At 59.7% G+C, this 20,055-nt stretch overlaps 2 protein-coding genes across 4 annotated transcripts; one reads left to right on the forward strand and one right to left on the reverse strand.

The window, feature by feature from the left end:
• Positions 1-4,732: 4,732 nt before the first annotated feature.
• On the forward strand, positions 4,733-12,823 carry CDC42EP1 (CDC42 effector protein 1). 2 transcript variants are annotated; one of them, XM_075428997.1, is made up of 4 exons: positions 4,733-4,946; positions 6,244-6,402; positions 8,448-9,351; positions 10,380-12,823. In XM_075428997.1, the coding sequence occupies exons 3-4, from the start codon at positions 8,907-8,909 to the stop codon at positions 11,186-11,188; spliced, it is 1,254 nt and encodes a 417-aa protein (XP_075285112.1). In that variant the 5' UTR covers positions 4,733-4,946; positions 6,244-6,402; positions 8,448-8,906; the 3' UTR covers positions 11,189-12,823. The 2 variants fall into 2 exon arrangements, with proteins under 2 accessions (XP_075285112.1, XP_075285111.1); XM_075428996.1 differs by lacking the exon at positions 6,244-6,402.
• Positions 12,824-14,098: 1,275 nt separating this feature from the next.
• LGALS2 (galectin 2) lies at positions 14,099-19,853 on the reverse strand. 2 transcript variants are annotated; one of them, XM_075428424.1, is made up of 5 exons: positions 19,665-19,853; positions 18,827-19,061; positions 15,913-15,995; positions 15,462-15,621; positions 14,099-14,320 (listed from the first exon to the last, which is right to left on the reverse strand). In XM_075428424.1, the coding sequence occupies exons 1-5, from the start codon at positions 19,775-19,777 to the stop codon at positions 14,174-14,176; spliced, it is 738 nt and encodes a 245-aa protein (XP_075284539.1). In that variant the 5' UTR covers positions 19,778-19,853; the 3' UTR covers positions 14,099-14,173. The 2 variants fall into 2 exon arrangements, with proteins under 2 accessions (XP_075284539.1, XP_009936100.1); XM_009937798.2 differs by lacking the exons at positions 18,827-19,061; positions 19,665-19,853 and adding an exon at positions 16,460-16,535.
• Positions 19,854-20,055: the final 202 nt, after the last annotated feature.

Consider the following 20,055-nt stretch of genomic DNA (forward strand, 5'->3'; position numbering starts at 1 on the left):
TTCTCGTCCCCGCACCCTGCTCCTCGTCTGCTCCATGGATGCATCCCCCATCCCTTGATGGTCCCCCCTCCCATGCCACACCAACCCTGGGGACCTACTCCCTTCTCTTGAGACCCCTCCAGCTCCTCATTTCCCCAAAGCACCTTCCCCCACCTCCTCACGCAATTCATCTCCAAAAGACTCTTTGCCCCCAGAGCCCCTCCAGTTTCCTGCTCCTCACCCCCATCCCCTGTGCACCCTCCCTCCCCGCTCCATCCCTCCTACCCTCACCATCTCCCCTGTTCTCACCCCAGCAACCTCCATCCCCACTCCTTCCAGCCTGCATGGGCTTTAAACTCCTGCAGATGTGCTCCCCCTCCTTATCCTGCCGAGGGAACATATTTGGGGGAGGGCAAACAGACCCCCAGATGCCCCTGCACACAGAGAGCTGCTTTGCCAAGCAGCAAATTGACATCTGAGCCCCCCGCCCCATCCCTCCTGCACCTTCTTAAGGTCTACGAAAAGGAACTGAAGAATCAAGTGGTGTTTGAGAGGGTTGTTCTGGGGAGCCTTAATGCACATACATACATATATTTACGTCTCCTTTCCCAGCACCCGGAATCACAGAGGTGTTTCCAGGCCACAGGCAGCTGTTCCTGGATTGCTTCTGGTTTATGCAATATCCTCTCTTCTCTCCCAAGCCGTGTCCCAACCCTCCCCCCGCTCTCCTTCCCTCTCCTCTGCACCAGGCAGAAAGTCGGGAGAGCATGGACCGGGGTCTGTCCCTCCATCCTCCCAACACCCCTACGGCACCCCATGTCCCCGACCCGCAAACAGGACGAGCATAGGAGGAGGCAGCCGGGGAGGGTAGGAGGGGGAAGAAGGATGAAAACATTTCGGATAGGAGGAGATGGGCAGAGGGAGGGAGTCAGCCTGCCAGCAAGCCTGGGAACTCATCCCTACCTCCTCCCGGGCTTTGGCAAACCCCAAGGCTTTGAGTTCCCGGCCCAGCTCCCCGAGGGAAGAGCACCCCCACTTCCCCCTTTGCAAACCCCACAAGCGGGACATGGTCAATCCCATTCCTTCATCTTCCCACTGCTCCAGGGGAGGGGAACTGGAGGAATTGGTGGGGGAAATTAGAAATGGGCTTTTACAGAGGTTGATCCACTCTCTTCTAGCATGAGTGGGTCTAACCCGACGCTGCTGCCTGCCTGGTGGTGCTCACCACTAACACACACCCCACCACCCCCCCGCCCCGCTTTCCTTCCCCGGTGCAGCACAAGGATGCCAGGAGCCACACCAGGCTCATCCCTCTCCCTGGTTATCACAAAGGCTATGGGCACAGAGTGGGGGACCCACAGCACAGCCCCGAAAATGGGCTGAGCCCGGCCCAGCGCATCCCTGGAGGTGCTGCCGGTGGAGAAATCATCCTGGTGAAGAAACCAGGGGGCATGAGGGATCCAGCACCCACAAAGCCAGTGCTGGCCTCAGACCAGGGATGCGCTTGGAAGACGCTTGGCACCTCACACCTATCCCTCGCCCCGGGGTGTCACCTCCTGCCACCACCCTGGCTTGCTTACCCTAAAACCGGCTCTGCCTCCAGCTCATCCCCAGGGCAGTGAGACGCAGGCTGGAGGCAGCACCGAGGGCCACAGACTGGGAGCAAGAGGAGGGACCTGCCAGCATCAGGGTGAGGGGGAGCTGGATGAGGCCACGCTGGGATGCGTGGTGGGGCAGGGGGCCCTATGGACCCCCCCTCCCCGTCATGGCAAGGTCTGTCCCCCACCCTGCCGCCGGCAGTAATCCCCATACCCGTGCAGTATGCGCCCTCGCAGCTGCCGTGAGGAGAATGGAAACATCTGGAAGTCACCCGCAAACGAGCGGCGCTCCCAGTTAATGAGGAAATATGAGCCGGAGACCCTGGGCAGCAACAGGATATCTGCTTCTTGTGCGCCGAGCGAGGCACCTCCTTCCCACTGAGCCCCCGCTTGCCCTCCGTCCCTCGGAAATTTCCAGGCTTGGGGCTCCGGGGCGCTCCCAGAGCCCCATCCCTGGAATTTTCCCAGGGAAGGAGGGCAAGCTGGAAGGCAGCAAACAGAAACACCAGGGAACAGAATCCCATGGGCAAGCACCCCATCCCCAATCTGGGATGCCCCCATCACATTCCCTCGGCTCCCCCCAGGAGCTGGGGAAAGGGAGAAGCAGGATTTTTCTTCTCCGAAGGGAGTCCTGCATCACCCTCCTTCGGGCATCGGGTCTGTGAGCAGCGAGGGATGCAAAGCGAGATGGGAAGGAGGACCAAGGACCTGGAGGTGTGGGGCAGAGACCTCAGCTCCCCCAGCACCCTCCATCCCTCTCTCCATCCTTGTCAGTCAGCCACCCATTAGACATTGGCCCCAGTGTGGGCGGGATGAGCACTGGGAAGAAGTGGGACAATTTGTGCAGCCCCATCTTTGATGTTGCAGGAATCAAAGCACATCCTCAGCCGGGAAAGCTGCGGGGCCACTTGTCTGCTCCCGTGATAAGCCCGATGGCTGGTCTCTCTGTAATGGTGAGACTGGTACCACTGCCTGGGGCACAGGGTTACAAATGGGATGAAAGGTTGGGGTGACTGGAGGTAAACGAGGTAACCAGGCGTCTGTGGCAATGGGGCTGGGAGGTGTCCAGGCATCAGCTCCTGCCCAGGGCATCCGTGGGTGGTACAGTGGCTCTGCAGCACCGTTCAGCCCCACAGCCACCTCTCGTTTATCAGCCCAGGTGGATAAACAGGCTGGGAGGCAGGATTGTATGGATTTGCTTTCCAAGCAGCTGTATATGAAAGAAGGGGGTGTCAGGGTACCGCCCGAGGGGCTGCACCAGCTCTGCTCACGCCCAGGCAGCCAGTGGTCAGGATGAGTGCTGAGTCCCGGAGCCAGTACGTAACCAGGAGGTCTCCAAAGCACTTCACCAACAGCCCCAGAAGGACAAAAGTCACAGAAGGGCAGAAGTCACAGCCCGACTGGCATGGCCGCAAGACCAGAAGGCTTGGGGAGGGGTGCTGAACACGGGGGATTTCCAGCTGCTTTCCTGGAAACAGAGCCCGTCCTGGCCGGGAGCACAGAGATGCTCGGAGCAGGGGCGAGGAGGAGGAGGAGGAGGCGGTGGAGAGCCAGCCACCCTGCGAGGAGCGGAGCGTGGCCCCTGTCCCATCTGGAAGAGATTTGTTCTGCATTCCCTTGTGGAAGCGGCTGCCGTCGCTCGGGCTCCACTCCCCGCCGCAGCCCCTGCCGCAGGGCATGGGGATGGGGGCGAGGGGGGTGAGGGGGAGCCCCTGGGGCTGGGGGGAAGACGCCCTGGCAGGCCATGCAGAGGGAGGACACCCAAAGAAAGGGTCTTTTCCTGCCTCTCCCACCGCCCCAGCTGGCTTCCTCTGAGCAGGATGTGGGGGAAAAGATGCCTACCAAGCAAGCAGGGAGGATGCCAGTCACAATTTCTCCTCCTTTCCTCACTGGTGGCACAGCTCGTGCCCCCTCAAACCTAAGCCCCCGTCTCTCTCCAAGACATAAACCCACTTAGAAGTACCACCAGAATGCACGGTCCATGCGCTCTTAATCCTTAATGGAGAAGACCACCACAGAAGGCAGAAAACCCAACTATCCCATTTCACGGAGGAGAAGCCTGAAGCCAAGAGGCTGAGAATGGTGCCAAAATCCTACTGCTGCTTAGCAAACCTCTGAGCAACAAGGTCCTCCTGCCTGGGCACCCCAGCATGGGCAACATGAACCTAGCGAGAGGCCAGGCTCCATTTTGACATATCCTCTGCAGACATCTTGTCGTCCCTTCAGCCAGGCCCTGCTTAACCACAACAAGTCTCGTCTCGCCTTTGCCAGCGGAGACACCTCCCTTCTCCACAGGCCCTGAATAGGTGCTTGTGCCTGGCCAAGTGCTCCCCAGCAGAGCCACCGAGTCTCACCTGGAGGCCGTGAGGGGCACTGGTGGCACTGGTGGTACCATGCCCACCAGCAGGTTGCCCCTCATTGGCACTGATAGGGTCTTCTGCTCTGTGACCAGCAAGGGACAAAGCAACGAAGCGCAATGGCGGAGGGATGTGGTGTCCCATGTATGGGCAGAAACCCTCCCTGGTGCCACCAAGGAGCACCTCCTTAATTTTACCCTGTGCCACCCCTCACCCTGGTCTGACACCATGCCGCTGATATGATGCTTATCCTGACCCTGCAATGCTTGTCCTGACCCCGTAACGCCCATGTGGCTCAGGAAGCCTTCGAGGACGTTGTTCTCCTGCTAACGCTCAACCCAACACTGCCCACAGGTCCTGGCATGACCGTGCACCCCCAGACCCCATTCCTGGTTGGCGTTCCTACGTCACGGGCAGTGGGGGCTTCCCATCCAATGTGGGATGGGATGACTCCGTGTGATACATGAGGGGGTCACACGCAGGGGGCAAACTCCTTTCCTTTGCCCCCCAGCCAAGCTTCCCTAACCGGGTTAGCCGGTGACCTGGGCTTCCCCCTTCCCCCAAATCCGGGAGTGGGAGGCAGCCGATGCCGGAGGACGGGAAATGGCAACTGGGGAAGCGGGGGTGGGGGTGGGGGGAGCGACAGAGAAGTTCCTGAAGTTTTGTGTCCTGGATAGTTGGAATAAATCTCATTTTCTCTGGTCTCCTTGCCGAGGCGAGGATTGGCTCGGCGGTGCTGCAGCCCGCCCTCCTCCTTCCCACGTCCCCTCCCCGCCAGCTTCGCTCCCTCTCTCCCGTGGCATCGGGGCGTCAGCCTGGGAGAGCCAGCCTTGGGGGGACAGCCGTGGGAAAAGGGGGGGGGGTGGGGGGGCACGCCTCCCCTTTCTCCCCCTCTGCTCTGGGACGCAGAGCCGGTAACCCTCGGAGAAAGTTGCGGGAGCCCACAGGGAACGTCTCACAACTTTTCGGCCGGAGGACGGGAAACGAAAATAATACCCCTGGTTCGGAAGAGGTAAATCCTGAAAGTTTTGCGTCCTCGGTTTGTAGAGCTGGGGGGGGGGGGCGGGAGCAGAAGGAAAAGGGTGGAGAGGGTGGTAGGAGAGGGGAGAAGCAGGAGGGGTGGCAAGGCGATGGAGACGGGTAGGATGGTGAAAAAGAAAGGGAGAAGAAAGCAGGAATGCAACAGGAAACTGGTGGGAAGGAAAGCGGGAGCGAGGAGAGGGGAGTCAGGCCAGGGGGGAGCCAGGAGAGAAAGGAGGCGAGGTGGGGGTCCCAAGGATGGGGGAAGGCAGCAGGGCACCCCCCTCCCACACCCCACTCCGGATACCCCACATGGACCCCCACATGCTCCCAGCACCTCGGCTTTGGGGGTTTGGAGGAAAGAAGGGAGCGCTTTTGGGCAAGGGGGCAGGGAGATGACGGCTGGAAACCACCCGCCTTCGGAGCCCTGGCCTCCCTCCACGTCCCAGCGCGTCTGCTCGGAAAAACAGCCTTGTTCTACGGACGGATATAAATACATATATATATATATAGCAGCTGGCAGCGCGGGAGTCGGACTCAGGCTTGTCCGCCTACTGCCCAGCACTGCTCCAGGGGAGCTGGAAGAGGCCCAGCCTGGCCAGCCGAGCCCCTTTCCCCCTTCCCCAAAACTCTGTCCCTGCCGGCTTTCCCCATCCCAGAACAAAGTGACCCAACGGGGGAGCCTCTGCCTCCCTTCCTCCGGGGAAAGAGAGGATTTTCGCCTCTCGGGAAGTCTTGGAAAGCCTTCCTGGCCACCCACAGCCATTTCCATCTGCTCTTCCCTCTGTTGAGACCACCCCAAACATCTCCTCGCCCTCTTTTGGAGCTTGTCCCCTTTTGGGGGGGGGGGTGTAAGCAGAGGAGGAGGAGAGAAGAGGCTGCTTTCAGCAGCTCCAGCCAACTAGACATCTGGATTATTTTCCCCCCCTTTCTGGTTTCCGCTCTTCCCAGCAAGCAGAACAGCTCTGGCCATTCCTGGCGAGTGGAAAACCAGTGGAAACCAGCTGAACTCGGGGGGGAAATGGGGGAGGCCGGGCTGGGAGGAGGAGGAGGTGCCGGCGGTTGGTCTCTGAGGGCAGGGGGCTTCCCAGAGAAGGCGAGAAGGGAGCCAGGGTGTGGGTGCCGGGGAAGGGGGAGGCTGGAACAGGCTGCAGGCTCGCCGTGCTGGGGGCTGGTGGATGTGGCAGGCTGCCGGACGGAAGCAGTGTCTGGACGGACGGGTGGCCAGACTGGGGGTCCCCTTGCCCAGTAGAGGAAAGGAGAGCGCGCGGGTCACCCTTTGCCCTCAGAATCACGAGTTTCCCCGGCGCAGAGAAGCTTGGGCAGAGGGGAGGGCTCCAAGGGGCACAGCCGGCCCTGAGATGCACCAGGGCCAGACGGAAGGAAGAAAAAGGGGGAGACTGGAGGGAGAAAAAGCCCAACAGGCCTGCCAGAAACCGGCCATCCAGGTAGGGCCGGGCACCATCTCCCTTTGTCCCTCCCTCCCTCCCCTCCCGGCGCTCGCTGCCTGCCAGCAGGCATGGAGAGCCAGGGGCCATGAGGTGCTGGCTTGCGTCCCCGTGGTGGCCAAGTGACGAGGAAGGAGAAGCACATTCCTCCTCCTGGATCCCAGCTCAATAGTTCTCCAGGCGGGGAGCAGGGGGATGCTCCCCTCCTGCTTCCCCCGTTCCCTCACCTCCCCACCCCATCCCCAGGGTGATCCCAGTCCCCTGCAGGGGTCTGCAAGGCAGCTTGGCCATGCGGGGGAGCAGGGGGGTGGGGGGGTGGCGGGGATCCACCCCTCAGAGTAGCCCTGCCCAGTCCAGCACTTGCTGAAGGGCACAGACCCCACTTTGGGTTTCTCAGGGGCTCCAATGCACAGAGGGAAAGGAAAAACTGAGGGCTGTAGCTCACCTAATACCTTCTCCCAGGGTCACGCGTTTTCCTGGGGGACCCAGGGACAGGTCAAAAAGGGGGTCACATCCCTCTCCCTGTGGTCCTGAGACCCCCGCTGTGCTGCAGGGACCACCCCAGCAGTTTCCTTGCTCTCCAGGAGAGCCTTGACCTAGAAGCCCAGGGTGGCCTTCTGCCAGAGAGAGGAAATGGCTCCCCGGTTGTCCTCCCACCCCAAATCTGCCACGTGCCTGGCCCGTCCCAGCCGTCAGGCAGCACCACACGGCCTCCGTGAGCGGGAGCCAGGGAGCTGGGGCCAGTGGGGAGCCAACCTGCCACCGTCCCCGCTGCCACCGGCCGCTGCCACCCCGGGAGGCAGCCAATGGTGCTGGGAGCCGACGGGGAGGTTTGTTTTCCCTTCCCCAGGCATTAACCCCTGGCAGATAAGGGGGGCCCCGGGTGAGCAAACAAGGCCAGGGCAAGGCGAAAACACGTGTGGCCAGCCGGGAGAGCAGCTCCGTGCCCAGGGCTGCCCCTCACCAGAGGCTTTGCCTGCCTGCTCCGAGGTGACCCAGGGACAGGCAAGGGAGGCAGGCAGCATGGCAGAGGGAGGCAGACGGAGCCACGCAGCAACTGGGGTCCCAGCACACCCGGACCGAGGGATGCGAGGCTCCTGCATCGCCTCCCAGCTCGCTGCTGTCCGCAAAGGACCCAGCTCCATCCTGTTCTCCCCGCCCAGGGAGGGACACACATCCCCAGGCCAGCACCTGGAACGCTGGTGATCCCAGGTGCCCCGTGCCCCGAATCCTCTCCTTTCCCCAGCTCTCCGACACCACCAGGGCCCCGCTAATCTCAGCATCGTCCCCGCTGACCCACTCCCACGGAGACGCCACGTAGCCCTCCGGTCACCGCCCTGCCCTCATGCTCCCAGCTGCTGCCTCCCCGCCTGTGCCCCCCAGCGCCCCCGGGACCTGCCTGACTGCAGAGACCCATCCTGCCTTCCACTCCGGCCTCGAGCAACCACCTCCCTTGTGTGCCTCAGTTTCCCCTGCCCTCAAAGCAGCTGCCCTCCCCGCACCCCCGGCACCCTGCTGCTCCAACGTGTCTGCCCAGCACCCAGGGACGCAGCCGGAGGAGGATAAACAAACCAATATATAAATATTGCATTTTCCCTCCCCGCCGCCCCTCCTCCCCGAGAAGCACGCGGTCCCGAGGCCTCACCCTCTCCTGAAGGGTTCATCTGAATAGCAAAAAGAAGGGAGAGGTTTCTCGCCCTGGGAGCCCGGAAAGCCGGGCAGGGCACCGCTCCGGGAGGAGGTGCTGCCTGGGAGGGAAGCCCTCAGCCTGGGTTGCAGCATGGGTCTGGCAAAGCTGCTTTGCAGGCAGGGGAAACTGAGGCACGCTAAGGCTGGTCAGAGGGGTAAGGGAGAGCATGTGTTTTGAGGGAAAAGCCTTTTTCTTCCTCCCCAAGAAGAGGGCCCAGTGAGGGGTACAGCTGGTAGCAATCTCCCCACCATCGCTCACGCACTGGCCTTAACCCCCCCAGCCAGTCCGGGAGTACAGCCGACGTGGTTGGGAAAATCCCCTCTGAGGGCTTCACCTTTCCTCTTATCTCGTTCAGGTGGCCAACGAGGGGGCCAAGGCGCTTGCCCTGCCAGCCCACCCCGCGCTCCCGTCACGCACTGCCCCATCCGTGACCAGCTCCCGCTCACCCAGCGGCAGCAGAAGACGGTGGATTAAGCCCTAAGCCCGCAGCCAGACGCAGCTTCCAGCAGCCTCCGCAGCACTGGGGTGACCCCAGACCCCCCCTGGGGACACCTCCACGTCACCACCGTCCTTGCCTCTTGGGACATACCCGCTGCAGGTGGTTTCATGAGCACAACGTAGCGCAGGGAAGCAGGGGGACAGGCAGCCTTCCCAGCCGCTGAAAGCCAAGGTGACCTGAGCTGCTCCCCCGAGAGCATCGGAGCAGGAGTGATGGGGAGGCCAGGGATGTGACAGACCACCCCGGCGCTGGAAGCCCAGCGAGGGCTGGTTTTTGGGGCTTTCACAGGAGTGGAGGTGAGGTGAGGGGTGCAGCATGAGCCTGGGGAAGCTGCCTGTGCTCAGCTGGGTGTCGGGCTCCCACGGCAAGCGGCGGCTGAAGTCGGAGCTGACACCGGACATGATCAGCCCACCGCTGGGGGACTTTCGGCACACCATGCACGTGGGGCGCGGCGGGGACGTCTTCGGGGACACCTCCTTCCTCAGCAACCACGGTGGGGCCGACACAGCCAAAGCCAACAACTTCTTCGCCCGGACGCTGCGCCACGTCCGCCGGACGCCACTGAGGAGCCGGGGCAGCGGGGGCCAAGCAGGGGCATCGCCTGCCCCCCCCGCCGTCTCGCCCATCATCAAGAACGCCGTCTCGCTGCCGCAGCTCAACGAGGGGACATACGACGGTGGTGGTGGGGGCCGGGGCTTGACCAGCAAGTTCTCCTTCAAAAGTTCCTCCAACAGCTTCTCCAAAACACACCAGGCCTACGGTGAGTGAAGCTCGGGGCAGAGGCTGATGCTCAGGCACAGTGCATCCTCTGCAGCCCTTCTCCATCACTCCAAGCTTCAGTTTCCCCATTGGGGGACTTTAGGCTCTCAGCAGAGACAAGGTATTTAAAAGTCCCCGGTCCTGGTAGTCCCTGTGAGTAGATATAACCCTAACCTTGCTTTTAACCACAGTCCTTGCTCCTGCCCTTGGAGGGTCTTCTCCCAGCATGCCCCACTTTGTGGGGCACGGATGGTTCCTCCTCCCCCATAGCCCCACACAGCTGTGTGAAACAGTTGTAAGGGGGTGCCCCCCATTTCCTCCCAGCCCTATGCCTTCCCCATGAGCAACCTCCCCAAGGAAGCCAAGAGGGTGCTGGGACCGTGGGGCAATGCCCACACCAAGGCTGCAAGGCCAAGGGGACCCAAAGCACTGCCTTCCCCACCTCCACACAAATGCTCCAACCCTGTCCCTAGCTGTGCTGGCACGCCTCCATCTCCATGTGCTCCTCAAGGGACTCCATCCCCCCCCTTTCCCATCATGTCCGCATCCCTCCCTGCAGGCTGGGGTCCAGGAGAGACCTTTGGGGAAGGGCTATGGGAAGGACGGGATGGGTGGTTGCTCTCCGGCCTCAGGGCACTGGGCGGTGGCTCAGCTTTTCCCCAGGGAGGGAGCTGTGGAGCAGAGGGTCTGGGAGAGGGGGATCTGGGGGGCCTGCAGCAGCCGGGGGAGGTGGCTGGGCTCAGAGGAGAAGGCAAGCTGAGGCAATGCTGCCATCTCCTGGTCCCACCTGCCTGACTCAGCCCCCACCGGCATCTTACCAAGCCCAGAGCCCACCTGGAGAACCTCGGCTGTAAGCGGGCTTTGGAGATGTCCACACAGACACTGGCCTGTCCTTTAGAGACCAGCGCCACCGACGGGAGCGTGACCCATGCCACCGCGGTGGCAGTGTCCCTTGTCCCTGCAGACGTAAGGCAGGCTCCCTCCCTCCTAGCTGTGCCCCCCTCACCAGCCATCCCTTCTGCCTCGCAGGGCTGGAGTCCGGGTTTTGCACCATCCCTCGCGTCCCTCGCTCGGAAAAGGCCCAGGAGAGCACCTACCCCGGGGAAGCAGAGCTGAAGCGCTCCGACTCCCTGCTCTCCTTCCGCCTTGACCTGGGGCCCTCCCTGATGAGCGAGCTTCTCCAGGTGATGAGCTTCTCCGAAACCAACGGGAGCGAGGTGGGGGAGGATGGCCCAGACCTCCCATGTGGTGAAGGGACCAGGGACAGGGTCCCTCTGACATCGGGTGCATCCCATGGAGAGGACAAGGAAACGGCCAGCTTCTGGGACCGCTCCAGGCAGAGCAGGCTGTCAGGGGCCAGCTCGCTGCCGGGACTGTCTGTCCATGCCAATGGAGAGGCACACGCCATCGAGGGCGCTGGAGAGGACCCTGCCTGGGCTTTGGGGCCGGGGGCAGCGCCCAGAGGGACCCCGTGGCAGGGGCACTGGAACGACTGCACCATCGAGGCGGGAGAGTTTGACCGGGCGGCCCAGGTCCTGGCCCGTCATTACGGTGGGACCAGCACCCCGCGGAGCTCAGAGAAGGGTGAGGGTCCCCGGCAGGCCCGGACGCAGACCCAGTGGGAGAGCCCCAGCAGCAGCCTGTGGCGGTCGCAAGTGACAGGGGAGAGCCGGTCCCCCGAGGCCACCTGGAACCAAGAAGAGGAGGAGGAGGAGGAGGAGGAAGAGGAGGCGGCCGAGCTCTCCAGCCTGCACGGGGGGTACACTGGTGCCCGGGTGGTGCGCAGCAATTCCTTCGAGTACAGTGATGAGGAGGAAGATGATGAAGTCAAGGTGTGAACGGCCATCCCTCCCATCACAGCTTCCCACCAGAGGCACCGATGCCGGGGTCTTCGCCCTCCTCCCCGTCCCGCACCCTCAGGCACCAGCATCGCCAGCAGGCAACCTTCTTGCCAAGCTGGGGGAACTGGGGGGGGCTGGAGGGGGGCAGAATGAGAGCCCGTCTCCCAGGGGGCTCCTCAGGGCTGAGCCAGGCTGCTGCGGGCTGCGCACCGCAGCGCTGGGCATCGCAGCCTTCTCTGGCCTCACTGCCGTTAGACGCCAAAAGGACATTCCCACATGCCAAAGAAACCCCAAACCCCTTCCTACCCCACCCCGTTCCCCCCAGCACCCTCTCTCCCAGCCCTCAGCCTGGTGCCGGCAGCACGTCCGGGGATGCGCCCTGTCCTCCCACCAAAGCCCCCAGCCGCCCTCTGCGCTGGCACGGGTGCCCTCCCAGAGATATTCTCACTGATGGCTCTGGCACACAGAGCATGGGGGTCTCCCCAGCTCCAGCTGATGCAAGACCCTCCCGCGTCTGCCAGGGGAGGTCAGCTGGGGGCTAAAGGGGCAGGCAAACCCCACATTGCTGCGCTTTCTCTTTTCCCCCCTCTCAAAAATCAAGCCGTGAGCTCAGCATTCAGGAGGTGAGCGCCCGCACAGAGATAATCGCAGGGGTCTTTCCGCTTGTCTCCTGCTGCTGAGCGTCACTTCGGACGGCTCCTTTTCTGACCCCCGCACCCTCGCAGCAGGGAGGGGAGAAACTTCTTGGCTGGCTGGAGGCAGAGACAAGGTTGTCAGGTCACCAAATTCTGCAGTTCAGGCCCTAAAAATCCCTTCCTTTCCCCCCACTTCAGAACAAGGAGACTCTCACTCTGCAGCCACTCAGTCTGTGCCACTTCTTCTCCACCCTCACCCCATCTCCCCGTTGCCCACGCGTGCACCCCTCTTTCCAGTGCGCCCCTTTCTTGGGGGTAGGCGTGGAGGACGGCTAATGCCCCTCGCCGAGCCGCCCTGGGCGACGTGGCCGCCCTGGAACGAGCTGCCCCCCACGCTGCCCCGCGTGCAAACTGCCCCTCACAGAAGCGCCTTTGTGCCTTGGCGTGGAGCCGAGATGCTCGGGGGCTGAGGTCACCGGAGGGACCCTCACAGGACCCCCCTTGTTCTCCAGGACAGGAGGGGGTGTGCGACGAGGGGAGATGCCGGGCCGTGCCCGCAAGGCTCCGCTCCCACGCAGCTCGCCTGGCTGCTTCGGGCAGGGAGCTCTGCAGAGTGGAATCAAGAGGCTCCGGTGTGCACGCGTGCTGTACTTGGGAGTGCCACCCGCGGTCAGGCCATCGAGGCGGCGGGCAAGCCCGTCTCCCCCAGCCTGCCCAGGCGCTGCCTCATCCTGGCCAGCAGCAGCAAGCCAGGGCAGGCAGCAGCTTCAAGGAGTCCCCAGCTTTAGCCACTGGCTCCCAGCAGGATCAGCCTTATCACCCCTGCACCCTCCAGGGCAAGGGGACCCTGGCTCTCAGGACGAGCTCCCCCCGCCCTCCGCTTCCCAGACCATAACACAAGCTCCAGACCAAAGATCCACATCCGTGGAATATCCTTTCTGCCTCCACTCTGTATCCCATGCACTTATTGCCCTTATTAAAGCAGTTTTGATACTAACTTCTCCTCTGGTGCCTCCCCTCAGCTGCAGTGACCTTATTATTTTCCTTGCTACATCTGCCGGTGCCGCAGCCACAAAATCCCATCCTCTCCACTCTCAGCAGGATTTTCCAGCACCTCTGGGATCCCTGGATTAACTAGCCAGGTACCTCACCGCTCACCGTGACTAACACACAAAGCAACCTCCTATCCACCCGGCCCCGCGTAGCACACAGGAGGGTACAAAGCTTCCTCTCCAGCCCGGCAATTCATTTATGGCCTGAAGCAGATCGGTGCCCTTCCCAAAGCTGGCTTGGCTACAGCCCTTCCAGCCCATCAGACGTCCTCTGTCTGTGCGCTCAGGCAGCAGCAAGCCCGGCAGTTGGGCAGCAAGGAAGTGGAGAGAGAAGGCAGGGGTGCTGCCACCTTGCCTTGGACCGGGCTGTCTTTAAGATGCTTTTCTCCTCCCACCCAGCCTGAAGTGCCCCGATGTTTGCCGTCACACATCGGTCTCACTTAAGGCTGGCAAGACACTTTATAATCAGAGCAGCAGCATCTGATAATCGACACTAATTGCCTGTAGTCCCGTGCGAGGGACACAGACTGGGAAGTGCTGAGCCACATAACCCAGCCCAAATGTCATCCTCGCTCCCCACTGCCTTCCCCTGCCCCACTTTCACTGAGTAGGATTCGGTGTGGAAATCTCAGAGTAATGGGTAACCAGGCTGGAATGTGCCAGCAGATAAGTGTGGTGAGATAAGGGGGAAAGTCGGAGGAGACAACTTCTTATCACTGGCAGGAATTCCGGCTCAGGGGCACACCTGCGCTGCCTTCCCGTGCCACCGCTTCGGGTGGTACCGCTCCCGCGGGAGGGCAGGGCAGCCCTTCCTCCTGCGAGAGCAGCCAAGAGGAACCTGTCAAACCCACACCCTGAGGCTCCCAAACCTAACAGTTATGCGCTTTTGTGGCACCAAATGCCACATCGAATGCCACATTGCTCAGGTCCACGCTTTTCTTCCTCACTCCTTCCCAAAAACTGCAGGTGCAGGAAGAAATGGTGCATTGTGAAGACATTACACAACAGTTCCCAGAGCAATCACATAGTGTCCTCCTCCTCCTCCTGAGCCACACCTACTTTGCCCGACCTACTATCCCTTCAACCCCACATCCTGGTCTGACCTGGAAAAGCACCTGGCGTTATCTGGAAGCTGTTTCCATCCAACAAGGGTTCTTTTCCTGTTGGTGGAAAAACCTTGGGCTTTGTCGGTGTCTCGCACAGAGCCACAGAGCCAGAGATCTCACAGACACCAAAGCAGCTGGAGCAAGTCTTCCACTGCTTGGGTTTTTATTAGAGCTAGGAAGCGGCGCCCATCAATCCAGCTTGAAGGAGGTGACCCTGAAGCCTCCCTTGACGCTCATGTAGCTGATCTTATCATAGGAGTGCCTATTGGGGAAATGCACTTCATGCCCATCTGGTAGTTTCACTCGGAATTTGTCTTCCAACATTTCAATGATGATCTGGGAGAAAAGAGGGAAGGACGGACAGGAATTGGGGACAAGGAGGAGATTAGGAGGAGAGCATCCAGGCAAGAGGCCTCACTGTTACATGTGAGGGTCAGACCTGGTCCCTACAGCCTTAAGCAAGGTGCTAGGCCTTGGGCTGCGGGCGATGCAGTTGATACCAAGGGTGTGAGCTGGTATCTAGACTATGACCTGGGGACAGGATCTCTCCTGGGGCTGTTTCAGCTACTGAGGTTCTAACTGCTCAGAGCAGCTAAACCCAAGTGTGTCTTTATACACCATGTGGCTTAGAACTGCTCTGAACGGGGCAGAATAAACCTGACACCCCAATACCCTCACCGGGACCCGGAAAAAGGAGCTTTGCTGATAAACACAGACAAGCAGACAGGACGAGAACGCATCACTGATCATTGCAAATTAAAGAGATTGTTCCCCAAAGCCGTCACCTCACCACCCCTTCCCAAAGAGCTAGCCATGACTGAAGCTTCCTCTCCATAGCAATAGGAACAGGACTGCTCCTAAATGGAGCCCTGTTAATGTCTTGGGACATCAGATGGGGTGAGACAGCAATGAGTACAGCATCCCCAACAGGAGGAGAGGGAGGACAGACTGGCAGCATGGATCCAGGAGCAGTGAGGACAGAAGAGCTGAAGGAGAGGTTTTCAGACATTACTTCAGACTCTGGGTTGCCTTAAAGCCTGTGTTTGCACAGGAGAGAATTAGGGAGAGAAAGAAGGTAGAAAGCAGCAAGATTCTGCTTCCTAGAGACACCCTTTACCTTCATACGTGCCCCTGCTGCACCCACCTGCTGGGCAGGTATGGGGGCAGGAAGCACTTACAAAGCCCGAGACAGACAGGCCTCACGCAAAGTTCCCAGAGGAAGCGCTGGGGTTTTGAAGGAGGAGCAGAAATGGCAATCAGGACCAAAAACCCAGAGGATGAGGGGCTGTTGGGAGGGAGCAGGAGGCATTGGACAGGGCTGGGAGGACTAGGGTATGGGAATCTGCTAACCAGGATCTTATCACCACCACACACAAACTCCACAACCCCATGACAGCACAGATCCCTCACCTTGGTAGTGGAGCCCACCACCACCACACACAAACTCCAAAACCCCATGCCAGCACAGACCCCTCACCTTGGTAGTGGAGCCCTTGGAGAAGCAGAGGTGCTTATCACGATGCTCTGCCTGCCAGGCCTTGGAGCGCCTGGAGTTGCAGACGATGACAGACTCATTGAAGCGGGGATTGAAGTGAAATGCCAGGTCCGAGGAGCTGCTGCCAAGATTGATGCTGAACCTGTGGGTGAACAGGAGGAAGGTCAGCCACACAAGCAGGACAGGATCTTGGAAGATCTGAGATCCAACACACAGCTCTGCACCCAATCCCTCCATCAGCGTTGCAGATGCTCAGAGCCTCCAATTTCCTCATTCTGCTCAGGAACCGGGGGAGTCTGCACAGTGGTGGCTTAGGGGCTCCTCTAACACTGAGCTGTGCTCACGCTTTTTGTACCTGTTGACCTTGGAAAACCACCTCCCTCTGCAGCCCACCTTCAGTCCTGGCAAGCAGAGGTGGCTTCTTTGTACCTACCCATCAGCATCATCAGATATCTTGCCCTTGACCTTCAGGGTATCCCCAGTCTTCATATCCAGGTTGAAGATTTCAAATTTTTCCTAAGGGAGAGAGAAAAATAGTCTGTGGGGCTCCTTCAGCCTTTCCTTCCGTGACACTGCAAGTGAGAGGGTGCTGCTTGGAGAAGGTCCCCCAGTCAGAAGAACACCTGCTGCTCTCAGCTTGTGTTCCTCTCATGCCCAAAAACCCTCCGTGCTGGGGGTCTTGCATGGGCTTCTATTCGGTAAGCCAGGAGTGGGCTGAGTGAAGCCAGCAAGCGAGAAAAGACATCAGAGAGAGAGGAGACGACAACAGGCTTGTCCTCACCAGAGGGAAAGGAGAGCATGACAGCAGAGGTACAAAGAGGGTTAAAGTAGAGGGCCACAACCCAGGGTTTGATGGGCAGCATCGCCTGCAGCCCAAGAAATGCAAGTGGTGAGAGCAGAGGTGGCTGTGGCTTCCTGGTCCCTCAGCCTTGCTGAGCTGGGGGCCCTAGGTGACAGAGGACAGGAGCTGCAGCCCTTACAGACATCTTCGTGAGGGCAGAGTAACCACACAGGGAGTTGCCAGCAGTTCTGCTCAGAAATGCTTCGCACGGAGGACTTTACACCCTTAGACTTCCTTGTGGCTTACACATTAACAGCACTCCCGCCTCTGCAAAGTCCCACCAGCTGCTATCAAGCCAGGAGACTTTGATCCAAAGAAATAGCTTCCCTGTGTAGACTTCCTCTCATCAGCGACTTCAGGAGATTTAACCAATTCCCAGCCTCTTCGGTGGGCTCCCAGTGGAGGGACCACCACAGACAGCCCTTAGGGGTGCTACTCCAGCTCCACACAGGACAGGCATCTTCCCAGCTAGCTATGGAGATGTGACCACTGTGTTCGCTTCTTTTCTGCGTGCCAAAAAAAGCATCCCAGCTCCTTCCTTTTGTGGCAGGGGGCAGTCCCCAAAATCCACACCAGCACACCAAAGAGGTTCCCACCATCCCTCCCCATGGTGCTCTGAGGAAGGGCTCCAAAGGGCTCGGAGGAGAGGGCGGCCAACACATCCTCTCTAGATGACACAAGCTGTGAACAGTCCTCTGCAGGAGTGACAGAAGTAGCATCCCAGCTCCTTCCCTTCTCATGGCTCTAGATTCAGCCCCAGCTGCGTGAACTGCACTAGTAAGACGTGGGAGCTCTCTGCAACCTCCCATCCAAGCTCCATCGAGACCCAAACCTTTCAGCTTGAGGAGCCATGCATATCAGGTTCAATAGCCCCATCTTCCCTAACCCTGGAGACACGGGCATGTTGTCCTCACAGGGAAGCATCACCCCTGCTGCCTTCTTCCCAGATAAGAGCTACGAGTCAGCAGACAGCGTCCCAGCTTTGGTTGAAGAAATTGGTGGTGTTCTGCCAGACTCAGGAGACCAGCACTCCCACAGCCCCCCTCCCTCCCAAGCCCTGCAGAGAGCAGCTGGGTGCAGCCACCCTGCTGCTGCACAGCCAGCTGGGAGACAGCTTCTGCCCTGCCCCAAAACCTCCTGAAGCAAGCAGAGGTAAGTGCTGATAAGCACTCCTTTCCCGGAGGTGTTTCCTATTATCAGGGGGTCATAAAGCCCAGCAGACTGGGGAAATTTGTTTGCTGTTGAGGTCACTGATGCTGTTGGTGAAAGCTTCCCAGTTTGGGAAACCTCCCCAGAGCCAGCGGGAGAAGGTGCTGGGGTTGGTGGTTTCTGGCACTGGGTCTATCTCCCATCATGCTGCTGTGTCCCACCCGCAAAACACCTTCACGTCACCCTACTCCACCGCAGCCATCCCAGGGACAACACAGAGCCCAGAGCCCCTTCCTCAAAATATCGGCACGTCCCACTGCCTAGGAGAGGTTTCCCCTTCCAGCAGTTTACGTTGTCCCTTTGCAGGGACATGGGCAGTACAAAGACACTGTTTGCATAGCCACCATCAGGGTTAGTTAACTGAACTCACTTTAAGCCAGAGGGGAGGATAAAACGCTTCTAGGGCTCAAGAGATTACACCCCAAGACAGACCCTAAACTCGGCCAGAAAAATTCCATCCTACATGGCTGGCCGAGGTGACACAGGAATGTTGTGGCAGAGACAAGACCCTGGTCACAGGCCAGCACTTCCCACACAGACCAGAGAGAAACATCTCTCTCCCTGGGATTTATCCACCAATCCCACTGGCAGAGCGTGAGGCTGCCCAGGAGGGAGAGCAGCACGTGCCTGAGGGATGGGGAAAACTACCTGTGCAGAGAGCTATGTGCGGAGCCACAAGTACCACGGATGTGAGAATATGCAGGGAGGGAGACGGGCAGGAAAGCGGCACGAGCTGCTCAGAGAGGGGCCGTGAGATTTTATCAAGATAACATTAACCCCCCTCCTACAATGCTCAGCAGAGGCGTTCACCCCCCTTTTATTTGCCACTGGGAACAATAGTGGGAAACCAGGCAGCAACTCTGCCAGCGCTGGTGACTTCCTTCGTCTGCGGAGCTGAGCCTCTGCATGGTCAGACACCAGTCCTGTGCAGATGGCCTCTCTCCTGCAGGGGTATGTGCTCCCCATGTAGGAAGGGGCTGAGACTTTGGGGACCCCAGAACAGACAAAATTCTCCAGTGCCACTGGAGGTAGCGACTGGGATGACGAAAGGAGGGTGAAGGGGGCAGGCTGATACTTCCCCGCAGACATCGCAAAGCAGAAAGCCTGGGGAAACAGTGGTATGATGGGAACGTAAATCCCTAAGAAAGAGGAAATCCGGCTAAAGGGCATCTGCAAAGGAGGTTGAGGGTCTGTGCAGTGAGGAAAATATAAGCAATGGTTGTGGAAGCAGGCAGCCACTGGTGCAAGGGACCCAGGAACCTTTCACCCCCAGAGAGATGACGCTATAATAGAGTACCTGCCTGGGAGTGCCTCTCCAGGGCCCCACAGAGATGTTCATCCTGGCCAGAGGGCAGTTAGCCTGTACTGGTTTGGGATGCCCATGTTCACACCGCTGGTACCAGAGGAGGCTTTGCTGCGTTCCCAGAGGGTGCCTTGGGACAGCAGAGACCCAATAAGCAGTCACTGGCGCAAGGGTGGGGACCGTGCCCGACTCGAGGGCAAGGCGAGCTTCCAACATGGAGCAGGCAGGCCTGCAATTTTGCATGGAGAAAACAAAACAAAAAAAATCATATTTTAAGGAGGGAAGAAGCCACTGCAACCATGTTGACTTTCAGCCAGAAGGGTGGCAGGGCAGGTCCTCTGCAGAATGCTTTCATCCCATGAAATGAGGCAGCTCCATCTGCAGAGGTCCTATAAGGCAGGGTTCGGTGTTAGCAGTCCTTCCCAGCCTTCCTGCTAGTCCTGGGGAGATCTCAGGCCACCAGGAGCACCCATGGGATCTCAGGACCCTCGGGGTGGCTCCAGACAGCAGGACTTCATGTACCACAGCCTAGAGCCACCACCCCTACCACAGGGCACCCACACAGCTGTTGAGAACTGACTTGAATGCCACCCTCCTCAGCAGGCTGCCAAGATCCTCAGCAGCATCATTGCTGGCAGCAGTATTCATTTTGTTTTCTTACTTGGGCAGGACCATAAGCCAGCTAGGTGTGAAGCCCTGAGGAAAACCACAGGCTTCCCCCACTTCCCAGCCAAGGTAGCCCAACTGCCCTAGCTGTGAGGGGTTTCACATGGCCTTTTGTGGCAGGGGGCAGCCCCCAAAATCCACACCAGCACACCAAAACGGTCCCTACCATCCTTCCAACGGTGCTCTGAGGAAGGGCTTCAAGGGACTCAGAGGACAGGGCAGCCAATGCATCCTCTCTAGATGACACAAGCTATGAATAGTCCCTCGCAGGAGCGACATGGGTCTTCATCAGATGTGACACTCAGCCCAGAAGAGAAGAGGGAGAGAGAGGAAGGCGAGGTGGCCGTGCTGGCTGTAGGAATGTCTCAAACCAAGCCCTGCGAGAAGAGGCAAGAGGTCCCCTTAGCACCCCAGCAAAAGGCTGTGGCTTCAGCTTGGTGCTAATTAGTGGCACCGGAGGAGGACACTGTGGGTGGAAAAGGTGTCTGTCCCATTGCATGCTCAAGGCACCAAGGAGCGTGTGCTGTGAACCAGGCATCAGCGTTTGCTCAAGGAAA

The sequence above is a fragment of the Opisthocomus hoazin genome, chromosome 8 (genome assembly GCF_030867145.1).
Source record: "Opisthocomus hoazin isolate bOpiHoa1 chromosome 8, bOpiHoa1.hap1, whole genome shotgun sequence".
Classification (NCBI taxonomy): domain Eukaryota; kingdom Metazoa; phylum Chordata; class Aves; order Opisthocomiformes; family Opisthocomidae; genus Opisthocomus; species Opisthocomus hoazin.

Coding starts and splice junctions, on each gene's coding strand:
- CDC42EP1 (XM_075428997.1), top strand. CDS start 8,907: ATGAGCCTGGGGAAGCTGCCTGTGCTCAGCTGGGTGTCGGGCTCCCAC. Junction 9,352..10,379: donor CAAAACACACCAGGCCTACG/GTGAGTGAAGCT, acceptor TCTGCCTCGCAG/GGCTGGAGTCCGGGTTTTGC.
- LGALS2 (XM_075428424.1), bottom strand. CDS start 19,777: ATGTCGCTCCTGCGAGGGACTATTCATAGCTTGTGTCATCTAGAGAGG. Junction 15,996..18,826: donor GGAGAGGCACTCCCAGGCAG/GTACTCTATTAT, acceptor TCTCTCCCTTAG/GAAAAATTTGAAATCTTCAA. Junction 15,622..15,912: donor ATATCTGATGATGCTGATGG/GTAGGTACAAAG, acceptor GTTCACCCACAG/GTTCAGCATCAATCTTGGCA.